At 43.3% G+C, this 13,660-nt stretch overlaps 1 protein-coding gene across 2 annotated transcripts in view; it reads right to left on the bottom strand.

Moving 5' to 3' along the window:
* Positions 1–13,227, bottom strand: part of LAMP2 (lysosomal associated membrane protein 2) — a 33,767-nt gene extending 20,540 nt beyond the window's left edge. For both annotated transcript variants that reach the window (XM_065914805.1, XM_065914806.1), the window contains exons 1-3: positions 13,020–13,227; positions 2,466–2,584; positions 1,568–1,790 (exon numbers count right to left, since the gene is read on the bottom strand). In XM_065914805.1, coding sequence (XP_065770877.1) covers positions 1,568–1,790; positions 2,466–2,584; positions 13,020–13,218 — 541 coding nt within the window. In that variant the 5' untranslated portion in view covers positions 13,219–13,227. The remainder of the gene's footprint in view (positions 1–1,567; positions 1,791–2,465; positions 2,585–13,019) is intronic.
* Between the last annotated feature and the right edge of the window lie 433 nt (positions 13,228–13,660).

Raw genomic sequence — 13,660 nt, 5'->3', positions numbered from 1 at the left:
GTCTAGAGCTTTCCTCACATTGTCAGTAAAGATTTATGAACCCTCCACCCCCAAAACACAAACAATAACAAAAGCACACAGATCTCAATGCTTTCCAATTTTCCCATGTATACTTGGGAAAACAATTTCACTTTGTCTCTCCAACTAGTTCTTAAGCTCCTTGAAAGTTAGGGGCAAATCCTAATCCTAGTTCAAGACAATATACAGCAGAAAGCTAAATATACAAGATATCCAAGAACAAACTTGCTTCAGTCATCCTCTCAAACTAACAGATCAGTAAAAAGGAAACTAGGATTTGATTTCTGAGTCTCAGTTAGTGATACTGCCCATGTTTTACATGAGCTCACTCACTTCTGGGTCTTTAAAAATATAATCTTTTGATACTCCATAAATCCAAATGAATTACTCATCCCCCAGACCAGGCAACTCAAGCCCATCTATTTGTGTTTCTGAGGTCAGGATGAAATACTATCTATGACAAATGCTAAGCTACTAGGAACACCATGTTAATATCCCAATCTCAGTGGAAGGTAAAAGAGAGAATTATATCCCTAACAAGACTGAAATCTCCATTATCCATGCCTTCAAAATATTTTAATACACATTTCACTTCTAGTAAGTTACCAGAGCGGCTTCCCTGGTAGCTCAGTTGGTAAAGAATCCACCTGCAATGCAGGAGACCACAGTTTGATTCCTGGGCCAGGAAGACCCGATGGAGTAGAGATAGGCTACCCACTCCAGTATTCTTGGGCTTCCCTGGTGGCTCAGCTGGTCAAGAATATGCCTGCAATGCAGGAGACCTGGGTTCGATCCCTGGGTTGGGAAGATCCCCTGGAGAAGGGAAAGGCTACCAAACTCCAGTATTCTGGAGTTACCAGAATGGCCTAATTCCCAATGCCTTCCCAAGTTCATTTTGACGTAAAATTGTCTCAAAATAGCAGCAAATGTTGACTTCAGTCATCTTACCTTTTTTTTAGACAACTTTTTTCTCTTACCTTTTTTACTCTACAGTCAAAATCCTATATAAACGGTAACAAGATTCGAAGATGAAGTTTTTCTGCTGGCCTCAGGCTACTAAACTTGTACCCATTTAAAATAGTTATCAGTAAAGGATTTTCTCATTCATTCAACACTTATTGACTGCCCACCACTGAATGAAGTAAATAACAGTAGTTATGTGCCATGGACTCTATAAGCACAACAGGCTTTGGTTCAAACACCAGCTTACCGCTTACTAGCCTGTATGACCTTTGGTAAAGATATCTAATCTCATCAGGCCTGTAAAGCTGAGATAACATCTACTTCCCAGGGTTGCTGTTAAGGCTTCAGTGAGATGCTCCTGGCAACATACTTAGGGTACTACACGGTACACAGTAAAGAATCAAGCAACGACATCAGACATCCTCACTGTGTCAAATACTATGCTGTGCAAGAAAGTCCAAAGACATGACATTTCCATTCCGATTAGGGAGACAGACAGGCATAAGCATGGCTTTTAAATTATTTACACTGTTCATTATTAATGAAGAGCAAGAGAACACAAACACAATCCAATACTTAAGGTTACCTTTTTCCTTCGCATCAGGAAATGTTGTGTTATCATTAGTGTTGTAGGAAAATGAGATGTAGTCGACTAAGTAAGTAGATGTAGATGATGCCTCTTTTGTAAAATTCACAATCCAGGAAAAACCGGACCCAAACTGCACTGCTATTTTGGGACCATTCTGATCGTCCCCACAAAAGCTTCCATTGTAGGTTGCAGCACTAAAGTCTGAAATGGTTACAGTTTTCTAAAAGAAAAAGACATCTGTGGCTTAGTCCCAAACAGGCAGCAATGAGAACAAGCATTTCCACCAGGGGTGCCACTGTGAAGTTGATATATCACACCCCACTGGCCAGCCTGGCCCATCTATGCTGACGGGTTTCTGATTCTTTAACTACACACCAGTCCCTCTGGACAAATTCACGTTATGTCTTAAAACAAAAGGAAAACCAGCCTGAAGTTCAGCTATTGACTTTAAAAAAAAATATCAGGCTGTAAGCAGGCAGGATCTCAACCAAAAGAAATAAGGCAAAAAGGATTGAGAGGATAAACCCACCTCCGTCCAAAGGAGACTTTAATAGCAAGCTATTTAAAAAAGCTTTAATGTTAGTACATGTCAAAAAATTATAGAAGTGGTTACACCTGAAACACCATAGTCTTCAGATCATTTTCCCTTAACCAACTCCAAAAAACCTCCAAAGAACTGATGAATTAGAATATTCATTCCTAAATAAACAAAAAAAATTCACTTCAAAACTAAATAGGATACCTTCAAGTATACATGCTAAATAAAATAGCTCCACAAAATGTACATGGTGTAAGTTAACATGAAATTATATTTGTATAAATGAATCCAAAGGATTAAAAAAAAAGTACAATTAAATTCCTACTATAAAACCCAAAGAAAAATAAAAACACTTACGTTATGCTTGTCTGTGGTCTCATAGCGTATTGTGAGATTCATCTGCCATTTTGCATAAAGGCAAGTGGCTTTTGATGAATCTGTCAAATTAAGTTCCAATGCATAAGATGAGACGGCACCTGGATTAAAAACAATAAGATTTTTTTTTTAATATTATTTTATTAGTTGGAGGCCAATCACTTTACAACATTTCAGTGGGTTTTGTCATACATTGACATGAATCAGCCATATAGTTACACGTATTCCCCATCCCGATCCCCCCTCCCACCTCCCTCTCCACCCGACTCCTCAGGGTCCTCCCAGTGCACCAGGCCCGAGCACCTGACTCATGTATCCCACCTGGGCTGGTGGTCCGTTTCACCATAGATAATATACACGCTGTTTTTCAAAACATCCCACCCTCACGTTCTCCCCCAGAGTTCAAAAGTCTGTTCTGTACTTCTGTGTCTCTTTTTCTGTTTTGCATTAAAAACAATAAGATTTTTAAATTGGACTACAAAAACACATATAAAATAAAAGCAAGCTCTACTCATCACTGAAGTTCAACCTAATAATCATTTACACACTCTGTGTCTTGCTAGTTTTAGACAATTATTACTTATTAAGACTTTTGGTTTTTTTTTAGGTAAATGAGGTGATGGGGAAATGTGGAAGGGGTGTTTTCTCAAACCAGCTGGTGGAACCTTCTCTATAAAAATAATAGCTCTGATTTCTGCGATCTTGCTTTAAATCCTGTCAAACTACATGACCTATGATACTGAGAAGTCTTGGCAAACTCTTTTTTATTCTGATGTAAAGATGTGGGCCAGGTCTAAGCATGTGTATCACGTGACCAAAGGAAAAGTATTGCAAAGGTTGTTAGATTCACAAGCAAAAAGTTAATTTTTAGAAATGCAACATTCATCATTTCAGTTTCATTTTAAAACTCAATCGATTAGAAAGCCTAATTCATCTTCTGACATGGACTCAAAGTCCCTTCCCTCCATTCTCAACCTGCTACCTCTTTATTTTAGCAGAGAAACCTTTCAGGGACAGAAAAGTTTTGGGGATTTTCAGCTAACTTGACTCTGATCTTCTACACTAGTTTAAATGGGGGACATCACCTATTAAATTGAAGAGCCCAAGGACTCAAAACACGATATGCCAGCAGACATAAATGATGGACCACCACCTAAGGATTTTCTTCACTGTCTCACCAAGGGGTGCACTGTTTCCTGTTGAGATAGTTGTAGAGCCTTGAATGATGCCTAAGCATGCCAGCGTCACCTACAAGTGAGGACATGCTCTAGACTACAGAGAATCAAGTCCCGAGAGGAAAACCAAGAAGGCGTGCCTCAGCAACAGCTTTCAAGCTGTACACAAAGCCCGCGTCATGCTCTGGAGACCAAGCTGCCTCGCCAAGCCTGAATCTGATATGCCTAAGCTCGTGGTTACTGACAATGCCTAAATGTACTGGCTACAGGCTCCAAAAGACCTGTGAAGCCTAAGTAGGTTTTACAGCCATTCTTTTCTCAGAACAATCTGGAATGGAGCTACCATCACTGATCCAAGGCTACCCCTGCAGTGGTGGCTCAGAATTCTTCTGATCAGCTGGAAGCCTACTTTCCATACACATTCTCTGGGTTTGTTTCAAGTCCCCCATTTTAACATATTCTCCTTGTATTCAAAGTATTCAGGACTTCCCTAAGGGTGCAGTGGGTAAGAATCTGCCTGCCGATGCAGGGGACAAGGGTTTGATGATCCCTGGTCTGGAAAGATCCCACGTGCTGCGGACCACTAAGCCTGTGTGCCACAATTACTGAAGCCTTCGAGCCCTAGAAGCGGTGCTCTGCAACCAGAGAAGCCACCACAATGAGAAGCCCGTGCACCGCAACTAGAGTAGGCCCTGCTCATTGCAACTAGTGAAGCCCACGCAAAGCCAAAAAGACCCAGCACAGCCAAAAATAAATTTAAAAACAAAAAAAATTCTTTGTTGATTCTGAATAGACTCATTAAAAAAAAAAAACAACCACCAAAACATTCAAAACCATCAGAAACAACCAAAAAAGCCTGCCATATGTTAATCATTTTCTTTCCAAAGATATTAGAGTAGCAAACAAGACCATGTGAAACAGCAATCAGTATCAAAGGATCAGTATCAAGGGTGGAGGACTCGGCTCTCTGGAACAGAAGGCAAAGGCAGTCGTCTGTATTCGCGGCTACATTAACATCAAAATGACAGAGGATGAGATGGCTGGATGGCATCACCGACTCAACGGATGTCAGTCCATCTGAATGTCCATCGAGTCGGAGCAAGATCCAGGAGTTGGTGATGGACAGGGAAGCCTGGTGTGCTGCAGTCCATGGGGTCACAAAGAGTCGGACACAACTGAGCAACTGACATCAAAACTGACATCAAAACAGCCTACCCACCATCCCAGAACTGAGAACTGGCCCAAGGGCCCAGCACATTCTGTCCTCTGACTTCACAACCCAGCTCCCTGGGAGAACTGTGCTTTCAGAGGGCTTCTTCCACCCCCAACTGCCCACAGGCCACTTTTACTCAATGCCTGTCACCTCGAACTCAACAATTCCAAAACATCCATTCTTCAACTTCCTCCAAGCTCGTTCCCCTCTATTCAGCCTCACTGGCTTGAAAGGAAAGGCAGCACCCTGTAGAGACACTCAGGCTCAAAAGGTTTTGGGAATTGGCTTCTCCTTCATTCTCTTCTTTGAGTCCTATTGATTTTTTTTCCTCCCAATTCCCTCTGAAATCCAATCTCTGCCTTTAATTTCTATTCCAAATCCACCAGCACACCCCTAACTTACTACAGATGCCTCCAAGCAGCCCCTAGAGGTGTTGTCAGATTAATGGTCCTTAAACACCTCTTCCTCTCAGGATACTGTCTTGTTCAAAACCTTTTATGGGCTCCAAAATACCCATGCTAGAATTTAATTCCTCTGCCTGACTTTCAAAGTAATCTTTAATCTTGTCCCACCCTATTCCTTCAACTTCTCTCAAGGCCTTGTTCCCAGAACACACCCTTCAATCCGGCTGAACTTGTTCCACTGGACCCATTCGCCACGCTCTAGTCAACCTCTGTCCCAGGCTTCTACCGTTCCTAACATTTGAAATAGACTTGTTTACCTCGGAGGGGATTTCACTATTTCTGGCTGTCCCCAAATCTACAACACCCCCGCCCTTTTTTAAAAACAATTTTTGGCCGATACCACCTCCCCTCACTGTAACAGCTGAAAATGTGGCAGGGGCCAGCCAGTAGGGCTGGTGGCAGTCTAGCTCAATGGCATGAGTTGGGACACTAAACTTGGCTGTGGGATACATAGTCAAGAACTCCAGTAATTCTGAGTAATCCACTGCACCTTTCTTAAAACGTGAAAAAAATTTTTTATGTGTGATGTGTAACATACATACAGAAAATATTACAGCATACATATGGAAGGGATTTCAAGTGCATCAAGTATCCAGCTCGAAGCATTTTCACAAACTGAACCCACTTGTGTCAGGACACAGAACATTCCAAGTACTCCCCTGAAAGTTCCCTCACTTCCCCTTTCCAGTTACCAATTCCCTTCCAAGGGCAGCCAACAACCTGACTTCTAACAAACAGCAGAGTTCACTTTTGCCTGTTGTTCAACCTGATGTAAATGAAATTCACTATGCTCTCTTTTGTACCTGGCTTCTTTCACGCAACATTATGTCTTTTGAGATTCACCCATGGTGTTGAGCGTAATTGCGGTTTGTCATTTCTCATTCTGAATGTACAGCCTTCTTGCATTAGGTCAATACTCCACTACATGTGTGTGCTACTGCTTATGGACATTTGGATAGTTTCCAGTTTGGTTCTATTACAAATGGATGCATCAGTGAACACAGGTGTGTTGTGTGTCTATTGGGTATACGTTTACGAATGAAACTGAAGGGTCTAAGGGTATGCACATGTCCCAGTATCTTTTTAAGAAATTCCTTTTCTGCTTAAAAATTGATGAGATTTAACTTCTGTTGTTTATAATTAAGAACCCAGACTGATAAGCTGTCCATTTTTCAGCCACCATTCTCTCCTTAAAGATTTCCTGACAACACACTTCCATATATTTTATACTACCCTGAATTATTCAGTTATTTTATGCCTGTAAATCCTGTCTCCTCTATTACTTAAGCTCCAAAACAACAGTTTTCAACTGTAACTTCGCAACAAACTGACGTGCCAGGGTAAATTGTAGTATACAGCAAATAATTTGTTAGCTAATAAAAAAAAGTACCAAAGTCCGTGAATGAATGATATACACAAATAGATCCAAGATTTCCTTTTGATAAGGTCTCTGCTACTCATTTGAATTCCAATATTCTCCCTTAGGCAGATGATCTTATCTACGCACAGCCCCTTGGAGTGTGTCTTTTTTATGAATGTCATCCATCACAGGTGTCAGGGAAGGGGAGACTATATCTATTACTTCCCTCTATCTCCCACCATCCCTAGTAGTGCTGAATATATTAGATTGTCAATAAATACTGATTGATTATATCCAGGTGAAAATACCATGCAATCAGGACCTGGAACACAGCTTAATCTAATTATAGGAAGTCTAAGCCTTCACCTCTTCCAAATCATGAACCCAACCCATCAGTCTTCTGGATACTCCTCTCAACCCCCATGTCGGTTTTTTGCAATACATTTTGACATGGATTTCAGCTAGTAATAATGCTTTTCCCAGAAGTTTATAGTTGAAACATTTACATTTTGGTTAAAAAAATATCTTCAGCAAGCCACTTGCATCCTATCAAAGTGTCTGATTTTAGACTAGCCAACCATTTTTGTCTAAAAGGCTTTATGACATTAAAAAACACAGCTGAATATATCCTAGAGTGTGTAATTATAGACCTGAGAGTTTACTCTCCAAAGGGGCAGTGGGGAGGAGGGGGCAAAATCAACTTTCCCAAATGCAAATATCCTCTTGTTTCCAAAGAAATCATTTATAGGTTCTTTTAGGACTCAGAACTCTAAGCTCAGTGTCTCTAAGCATGACACACAGCAAAAAGTGGCTAGGTTTTCCTAAGTCTTTTTGCGATCCAAAGTGTGGTTGAAAAATATACATTTGTAAACTATATGGGGGTGGGGTGGGAACATCATAATAATGGTAAAACAAAACCAATAAAAAACAATTATCTAAGAGGCAATAGTACAATTAAAGAGTCCCATCACTGGAGCTGAAGAGCTAGAATTCAAATCAGGCAGTCCAATTTAAACACAGGTTGTGAGATTCTGGGCAAGTTAACCTTGCTAAGAATTGTACAGTGCATTTCTCTAACACATTCTTTGAAAGCGCGAGAGCCCTTCAGAGTTAAGAGGCCTTTGCCATGCAAGTTAAGAGATTCCAACTTAAAAGTTTTTTTCCCTTCTAAGAAACAGCACCTAAAGGGGTCCCTCCCAAATTTTCAGTATGTCTACTTTCATTGCATTAAGTGATGGACTCTTGTCCTCAAACTCATCAATTCAGAATGAGGTTGAGCAAAGGATCTTAAAAACAAAAACATGAAAAAAAAAATCAGGACATACATAGGCATACAGTATCTATTTACACTTTGTTTTCAACTCATAGGTTTGTTAAGTCAACCAAGTCAAATCAACTGTTCCTCAATTCCTAATATAAGTACAATTACCACGTGGTAGTTCCTGATACCCTGGATTTCTGGTAAATTTCTTAAAAATTAAAAGAAATAATAGATTTCAAGCTATGAAATATTTTTTTAAGGTCAGAGAGTGGGTAAAGAAATAAAAGATTTCCATTCAACTAATGGAAAGTGCTTATTGCTGAGTGGTGTTGGGCAGACCTCCAGAATTCTTTTGCAATGCACGGCAGGATACCAACAAGTACTCATAAAGTACACTTCTGGAGCTGACGGGATCTCTGATCACTTTAATCTGAAATTATGATCGGAATGCTTTCATCACTACAGGAGGAAGAGCAGTTTTCTTGCACCAAGGATCACTGAATTCAGCTATAATGCTGTGAAATAATCCTTCATCACAAATTCCACTCAAGGATATAGTGGAAGAAAGCTCAACTCATGGGAAATATGTGAATATCTATAAATCCTATCAGATGTGATAACCAATGGCCAATAGATGAATAATAAGGCTATCCTTTTGAGTATCTTTATTAAAACTAGAATAATTTCAGCAGAACGGTGAAACCAAAGTTATCAGTGGTAAGGCTACAGAAAAATCTCAGTGCTTACTTTCTTACTTTTCAATCACATCCAAGAGAGATAAACTGGTTCTTTGTGAAAATCTCATTCTCCTCACCTAGGAGGTTCTGGTTCCCCAGGTGAACCTTCACTACTGCTTAGGTTTATGTGAAGAGACAGAGGTAAGATGAGGCTTCCCTGGTGGCAATGCAGGAGACGCGGGTTCAATCCCTGGGTTGGAAAGATACCCTGGAGCTGGAGAAAGAAATGGCAACCCACTCCAGCATCCTTATCTGGAAATCCCCTGGACAGAGGAGCTTGGCAGGCTACAATCCATGGGTCGAAAAAAGAGTCAGACACAACAGGTAAGATACCAGCATTATTATATGGGATTATACTTTAATCAGTTGGTTTATATTCATCTGTACAGCTTAGCACTGATCTGAAAGTTCTCCATCCGAAAACACACAGAAAAACATCTTGCAAAGCATAATGTAAGGTTCACAGAAGAAAAAGGTAACCAACGTAATCTAGTTCACCAATGTCTCCCCAGCGCTCACCAACGAAGACCTTCAACAAAAGCCTGAGTTAACCCCACGCCCCAGGCCCTGTGCCAGGGAGGCAATGGGGAGTTAACAGCAGAGCAGACAGTCTCCACTCAGAGACTAAATCCACAGAGATTTGCCTAGTACCGGGGGGGGGGGGGGGGGGTTGGGAATAAAAGGGTGGAAAACAGGCTAATAACCTAGGCGTTTGGCAAGACTGACTCCTATTCCTCCAAATAAGTCACTTGGGCTGGCCTCCTTCAAGCCTCTGCTCAAAAGTCACCCAACAATGAAGGCCTTCGGGCCACAAATGTCAAGGAGGGTCAACCCCACCACTCCCTCCCTACCGGCTGCTCTTTCTTCTTCCTCATATCCTGCCTCATTGCCTTCACCTGCGTATCGCACTCTGCAATTCTATCCTTGACCTGAGGGGCTGTCTTCCCCCACTAAGAGGTAAGCTCCCTGAGAGCAGGAACCTGACCGGCTTCTCCATTGCTCCATCGAGCCCTTTTGCCCAGTGGCTTCCATCAACAGGAACTGGTAGAGGGACTCCTCCACCAGTGAAGTACACACTTGGGACATTTCTATCAGGTTTTTCCCCACCCAGAAAAGCCTCCACCCTATAAAAACCAGAAGTCAGACTAGTTATGGGAATCAGTAACCACAGAACTCTGAAATCCATAATGTCACAGGGGGAACATAAGCAATGATGCTAGGAAGTTTTTCATCCACTACTCTCTAACGCCTCTAGGTAGCTTTTCTTCAGACTTTCTCTAGCCAGGTCTAATCCATTCCAATAAATACTAGCATAATTTAATCTTTGTGAAAAAGGCCAATACACAGGCTCTAAGAATTCCCTTCTATACTTATTCTAAAGCAGCTATTTTTTTTAAAATCAGCTATTTTTAAAGCGCTACCTGGTAGAGCTGGGAAAGAGTTATAGTTACCAAGTGAAACCGGTGCAGCTGGTGCACTAAGGGTTCATGAGGTCATAAATCCAGGAACAAATCCCCCTCCCTGGGACCCTCTGCAGTGCTCAGGAACAGCGTGAATTTCACAGCAGATACTTTATTGACTTTCCAAAAAAACTATTACTGGTATCCATTTTGATACCTAAAGGTAAGGTGCAAAATCCACCAAGCAACTGAAGAATTGTTAAATTCTTAAACACACATAGCAGTTTGAGCTCCTTCTCTCTCACACACACACAGAGAGCCACACAGAAGGAATCTGAGTTCCCCCACTGCACCCACAGCGGGCAGTAAAAGCAGCTGCAAAGAAAAGAGAGTTTCTATTTTATCCTGGTACCTTCGAAAAATCTGACCTAGGAACAGTTACCTTTTCTCCAAACCCTGTTCTGAACTGGGTTCCCTATGGAGGTACTCCATCCTGGAAATCTTCCAAGAGGATGAATCTAGCTTAGTCCCAAACAATAAATGGCAAACTAGCAGATGAGCTGATGGGTTTTTTCATGTGCTTCTTTTGCCTGTTTATTTTCTGCAATGAGCAAGCACTGCTTTTGTAAAAAGAACACACAAAAAAGCTTTCATTAAAAGGAAAAAAAATAATGACAAGAAAGCCAACAAGACAATGATTTTTTTCCCCCTTTCTCTGAACAATAATAGTGTTGTTTGTGCCGATCCAATTGGCAGAGAACTACTGATTACCAGATGCCTTGGTCAGATGTGTTCTAGTCACTGATAAGGTGCTTCTCTCTGTAAACAATCCTCTCATAGGGTCACCTGGCCTCCCTAAGTGCTTCAGAGGGGAGTCAAGGCTGCACATTACATTTGAGAAAAAAAGCTCCGTGGCCCCTTTCAAAAGGGTTACAGAAGGTTCTCCTGCACTAAATGCACAGCTGGACTCCCTTCTGGCATCAGGGCCCTTTTACTCTCTTATCCACTGAGGACCTCAAAGGGCTTTGTTTATGTGACTTACATCCATTGCTACTTGCTGTACTAGAAATTAAAACTTAAAAAAAAAGGGACTAAAACACGTCAGACCCGTGAGAGTGGTGATGTCATCACACTTTCTATAGCTTCTGGAAAACTCCACCGTACTGAGGAGAGGAGAGAGAGAAGACGACAAATGTCTTAATTTTAGTCTGGAAATAGTTTTGATCTGACAGGAACTCTCCCCCCCAAAGATCCTTAAGAATCACTAGATGATCCAGACCCCTTCCAACGCCATGGCTTTGGAGCCAGATTCCTCATCTTTTGGCACTACTGCCATTCTGAGATGGGTGGGGTGGGGGAGGGCTGTCCTGTGCCTTATGGGATGTTTAGACGCACCACTGGCCTCTTCCCACTAGATGCCAAAAGCAATCCCCAGTGATGACAACCCAAATGTCTCCAGACATTGCCAAATGCCCCCTGGGTGAGAATCCACCATTCCACGTGTTGACTTTATTCTTCTACTGAAATGCTTATTACAAAATGTGTGCCTTTCATTCCCCTTCCCGGGCCCCTAATGTATCTATTTCTTCTCTACTGGATGGCATCACCGACTCGATGGACCTGAGTTTGAGTAAACTCCGGGAGCTGGTGATGGACAGGGAGGCCTGGCGTGCTGCGATTCATGGGGTCGCAAAAAGTCGGACATGACTGAGCGACTGAACTGACTGACTCCCATCTGAGTCTGCCCCTTCTGGTCTTTTATTAGGTCACAAATGGCAAGAGTCAGGTAGCAACAAGCTCTGAATTTATCAGGTCAGGAAGAAACACTCTGGTCAAAGTTCACCTTTCAGGCATTTAAAGGCCTCGGGGACCTAAAGCTTGCGGGTCGAGGGGTGGGGGTGGGGGTGGGGCGCGGGGCGCTCTCAGCGCCAGCAGTCAGCCAGTCATCCTTAGGACCTAGTAAAAACCCGATCCTTAGAAAATCACCTGCCCTCCTTCTCCTCCGAAAACCAGGCGGTAATAGGCCAGTTGTGTGAGAGAGAAGAAAAGGAGCTTCTGAACGCAAAGTGGCAGTATACAAGATTCAGATACACCACTCCCAAAACCTCAATATCGGGGGACTTTTTTTTAATCGGTCTAACTGGAAGGAAGTAACAAAACTAGTTTAAAAAAAAAAAAAAAACAATTATGTCCTCAGCACCTCCAAGTCAGATATTCACTCCCCATCGAAGTTTGTATTCATCCCTTTTAGTCTCCGGAGGTTGGGCACAAGTTTTCTCGTCTGGAAATTGCCCCAGCTACCTTAGCTTCCCCATCGACACTCCAAGTGCCAAACCTCAATTTATCATCTCTTTAATCACCCTTCCTCCACAGCGTTAAACTCCTACCCCACCAAGCCTCTTACTGCCCCTCAGAATCTCCCCCTCTTTGTCCCCCGCCCCCCTTAACCCGAGCTCTTCTCCACGCAGGCAGTCCCCTTCCGCTCTCAATTTTCTCTCCCGCCCCACAGGGTCCCACCATCTTCAAAACTCTTCCTTGATCCTAGGACCAGGACTCTTAATCGTCCGTGCCACCCCAGAATCCGCACGTACCGCTCTCCCACGCTCACCTCTCCTTAGCATCTCCCCCAAGTTACTCTTTCCGCCCGCAGTGCTCCACTCCTCACTCTTCCCTACCTACTCCCTCGGCGTCCACCCCCACCCCTTGCTCCTTTTTATTCTCACGGGCCCTTTTCCCTCGCCATCCCTCGGTCGGGCCTTCTTCGCTAGGTCACTGCTCATCACCTCGGGCCAAGCGCCAACGCCCAGTGTCTGTCGTTCAGCCTCTCAGCCCCCTCCCCTCAGGACCAGTCTTTCAGGTTACGGCCTCTGAACTGGGAGCCCCGGGCCCAGGATCGGGGACTAAGCAGAAGGGCCCGACAACTCACCCAGGACGAGGCAGAGGAGAACGAACCCAGAGCCCGGAACCGGGGCGAGGCGGAAGCACACCATGATCCCACAGAGCGGGCGGCGGCGACAAGAGCAGCGACAGCAGGGAAAAGGCTCGCGGAACCCTGACAGGAATGCCGCTGACCACCGACCACAACGCTGCAAAAGCCAGGACTCGGCGCTTCCAGCGCGGGTCATAAGACCAGGGGCGGGACTCTTTCTTGCCTTCAGCCAATCTGCGCGCTTGAAAGCGGCCCTAGGGGTGGTGATGCTTGGGCCCAGCGGGCGGGGTGACCACGCCCTGGCTTTTTGGTTCACAGTCATTTTTATGCTCCTAAGAGATGCGCGCGGACGGCCCTTTCTGAGGTTTTTAAAGAGAGACGAACTTTTTGGGGGTGGGGGGGTGTAGATAGTATAGATTATTTCAGTTCCGACTCCTTGAGAATACTTTTGCTGGAGTAAAAATGGTTGCTAGGTATTGCAACGTCATACCTACAGAAATAAAACATGATTATTCTCCAAACACTGTTGCCCATGCAGTTCATGTCATTAAAAGGACAAGGGAGCTAGAGGGTGATATGGAGTCAGTGAACGCCAGAGCAGGCCTTGAAGTTCACCTAGTTACAACACCCTGTTTTTC

This window comes from Muntiacus reevesi, chromosome X, assembly GCF_963930625.1.
Source record: "Muntiacus reevesi chromosome X, mMunRee1.1, whole genome shotgun sequence".
Classification (NCBI taxonomy): Eukaryota; Metazoa; Chordata; class Mammalia; order Artiodactyla; family Cervidae; genus Muntiacus; species Muntiacus reevesi.
This window is presented reverse-complemented; position numbering and strand designations above follow the sequence as displayed.